Source organism: Uncinocarpus reesii, genomic scaffold (genome assembly GCF_000003515.1).
Source record: "Uncinocarpus reesii 1704 scaffold_3 genomic scaffold, whole genome shotgun sequence".
NCBI lineage: Eukaryota > Fungi > Ascomycota > Eurotiomycetes > Onygenales > Onygenaceae > Uncinocarpus > Uncinocarpus reesii.
The window spans coordinates 366,010-368,828 of record NW_003052498.1 but is presented as its reverse complement, the minus strand read 5'-3'; the positions used below and the strand labels follow the sequence as shown (position 1 = coordinate 368,828).

The window sequence follows — 2,819 nt, the reverse complement described above, 5'->3', positions numbered from 1 at the left end:
TGAGTTATGCTACGTTTCAACGTCACTTTTGGGTTACACTCACACAGGTACAGCGTAGCTCAATCTGAGTGGACGGTCGATTTCGAATTCAGAACCAATGGAAGAGGATAGGGCCCGGTGGAAAGTCTTCAGCTTTGGTATGTTAAGAATGGAGGAAATGATTGTTGGAACGCATGGCATTTATGATGCGCCTCGCTTTGATGGGTTGGGTATCACCATCGATAGCTCACAAGGGGTAAGGAAGACACGAAAACTACCGCGCAAGCGAGTTCGCTAACGGACGTTAAAGAGGGGAATGGTGCGTGGCTTTTTAAATGACGGTACCACCGATTATAAAAGCCATCGGAATGTCGACAGCCTAGCATTTGGGCACTGCGAATATAATTATCGTAACCTTGGAAGGCCGTCGCAGATCACCATCAAACAAACGGGGTTTTCATTTGAGGTGTCCGTGGATGGGAGAAGTTGTTTCCAGACCAAAAAGGTTAGTTGTAAGCTACCAATTTGCTTGTGAAGCCCGTGTACTCACTCGTCATTGCTAGGTCTTTCTTCCAAAGGGGAATGTCTTCGGGATCAGCGCCTCGTCCACGGATAATCCCGATTCTTTCGAGGTCTTCAAATTCCACTTGTCTCATCCCCAATCTGACAGCGGCAATGCTGCAAAAAACCAACGGAGCCATCAAGCTCAGAAGCCACCGGTTCAGAAGAGTGGGAACAACCAGCAAGCCTCTCACGATGGGGTTTCAGGAGTTCAATCCGAGATCAAAGATATCCAAGATCGTCTCCAAAGACTCAGTGGCGCAACGGACAGGCTCTTGAATGAACTTGCTTCCCTCTCCAAGAAATTCGATGACCGTCACCAAGAAATGTCCCACAGCGCGGCTAATCGCGATCAAGTTAGCAGTGTGGACCAGAGAATTATGAGACTTGAGAGAATGGTCGAAAGTGTCCAAAAGGATCTTGCAAGTAAGAACTATGAGGTCCACTTCACCAAGTTGGAGCAAGCCTTGCATCATTCACACTCTGGGCTGCTTGAAAATCTACATGATTCCTCGCACCGTAAGTCCTACTCCGGAGATGAGAAGAAACAGACAACCGATGCTAACCCCTGAACCAGGTATCCTCTCCTCCGCTCCTCGCATGGGTTTCTTCATCTTCCTGATCGTGGGACTCCAAGTGTCGCTTGCCGGAGCGTATATCTTTTACAAGAGACGCCGCTCCCACATGCCCAAGAAGTTCCTGTAAATTGGGTTGATTTGAAGCTATTTCCCGCCAATGGTGCATGTAATTGACGCCTGAATGAGATAAAATAGATATAATATAATTGGTCTCATAACTATAGCAGCGACGTTTTCAGCTAGTTAATCTATCTAGACCCGGGACGACTTGATAGCCATGTAGTTCACCACCTTGCCCCTCCACTGACTCAATGGAGCTCATAGTTACCGCAGCTTGCCGTATAGAGAAAGGCAACAACATACATCCCGCTTCACTGTCGGACAACGCAGGGTGACATTGTTGAAAGTCCCGTCACATCCAGAAAGGGTCGAATGCGGCTGTCTGGAATATTTTATAGTAGGAACCCAGTCGGCCTAACCCGGATCGGGAGGGAGCCGTGTGTTGGTACGGGCTTACAGTCTCGATACGGCGCCGCTCCCCCTAGGATGTATGCTGGACGGACGTACCCGCCCCGTGGTTCGCTAGCCCGTACAGCCTCCGTACATACACGCCTATTCCCGATCAGGAACCAAGACCCCCCCCATACCCGATTCGTCGACCGTCGCTCATCCTTCCCTTCTTCCACTTCAAATGTTTTTCTCCGCCGCCTCTTCCTCGTCCTCTTCCTACTCCCTTGTCTTCTTGCAACCCCCAACCACCCGCCCTCCCACACTCCCCGCCGCCATCAATTTGTTTCCTCCCTTGGCGTGTTCACTATCAGCGCTCGTCACCTTTTCCGGCTTGGCTAGTTTTGGGCTTTCTCTTGAGCCACAACGCGTAATGCGGTGTTCGCGAGGTGCGCAGGCTGGCCTCTAAACATCTGCACCCGGCAAAGCTCCTAGAGCCACGCGTCTTCCTATCGACGGAACTCCGCTGATCGGTGAACTTCGGCGGTGGAAAGCTTCGTGCAGCTTCGTATTCTCTCCGGTACTTGATCACTCTGGCAGTTTGAGCTGCCACACTCCCGGAGCTTGGAATATCACTGGTGGTCAACCTCGCCCAGCATACTTGCTTTCCGGTATTCCGTCAACCTAGATTCCTGCTCCGCGGCTTTTGCGTCGCTGAAACGCTTCAATTTACAATGGTATGTGGTCAACACCGAAGGGACGTATGTCACCATTGACACGGACCCGTCTGTAAGGTGCTATTCAAGCGCAAGCCTGTGCACTATCTCCCGAAACCAACAATCGAAGATGATAGCTCTGAGGTATGCGCTCGACCGGCCCAGCTATATTCCCATGGCGTCTAATTCCAGGCTCACTAGGTTTGGGTTATTCCCGAGACGAATGAAGTCTTCACCAGCTATGAGCCCTTTTTACAGAGGTGAGAAACCATTGTTCCCTTTGCGCCTCTTATCCATGTAATTGACCTCTTCGCAGAATGAATTTCTACAAGCAGGTATACCTTCTCGTTCCTTTTTCCCTCACAAGACTCTCCCGCTTCGAGCCGGAGCGGCTACCTGTACATTGGATAAAAGAACTTGGAATGACATTGGATCTTTTGGATAGAAACGGTTTATCTGCGAAATAACTGGCCACTCGGCCTTGACGTTTTTTGAGGCCCTAAGAAGCGAGGTGGGGTTTGAAGGCTAGAAACAGGAT

The 2,819-nt window shown here is 50.3% G+C and overlaps 1 protein-coding gene across 1 annotated transcript; it reads left to right on the top strand.

The window, feature by feature from the left end:
* Positions 1 to 148: 148 nt before the first annotated feature.
* On the top strand, positions 149 to 1,245 carry UREG_04867 (uncharacterized protein; the record flags this gene model as incomplete). Its single annotated transcript, XM_002584132.1, has 4 exons — positions 149 to 235; positions 290 to 484; positions 543 to 1,059; positions 1,118 to 1,245. 4 exons carry the CDS (start codon positions 149 to 151, stop codon positions 1,243 to 1,245), a joined length of 927 nt encoding a protein of 308 aa, XP_002584178.1.
* Positions 1,246 to 2,819: the final 1,574 nt, after the last annotated feature.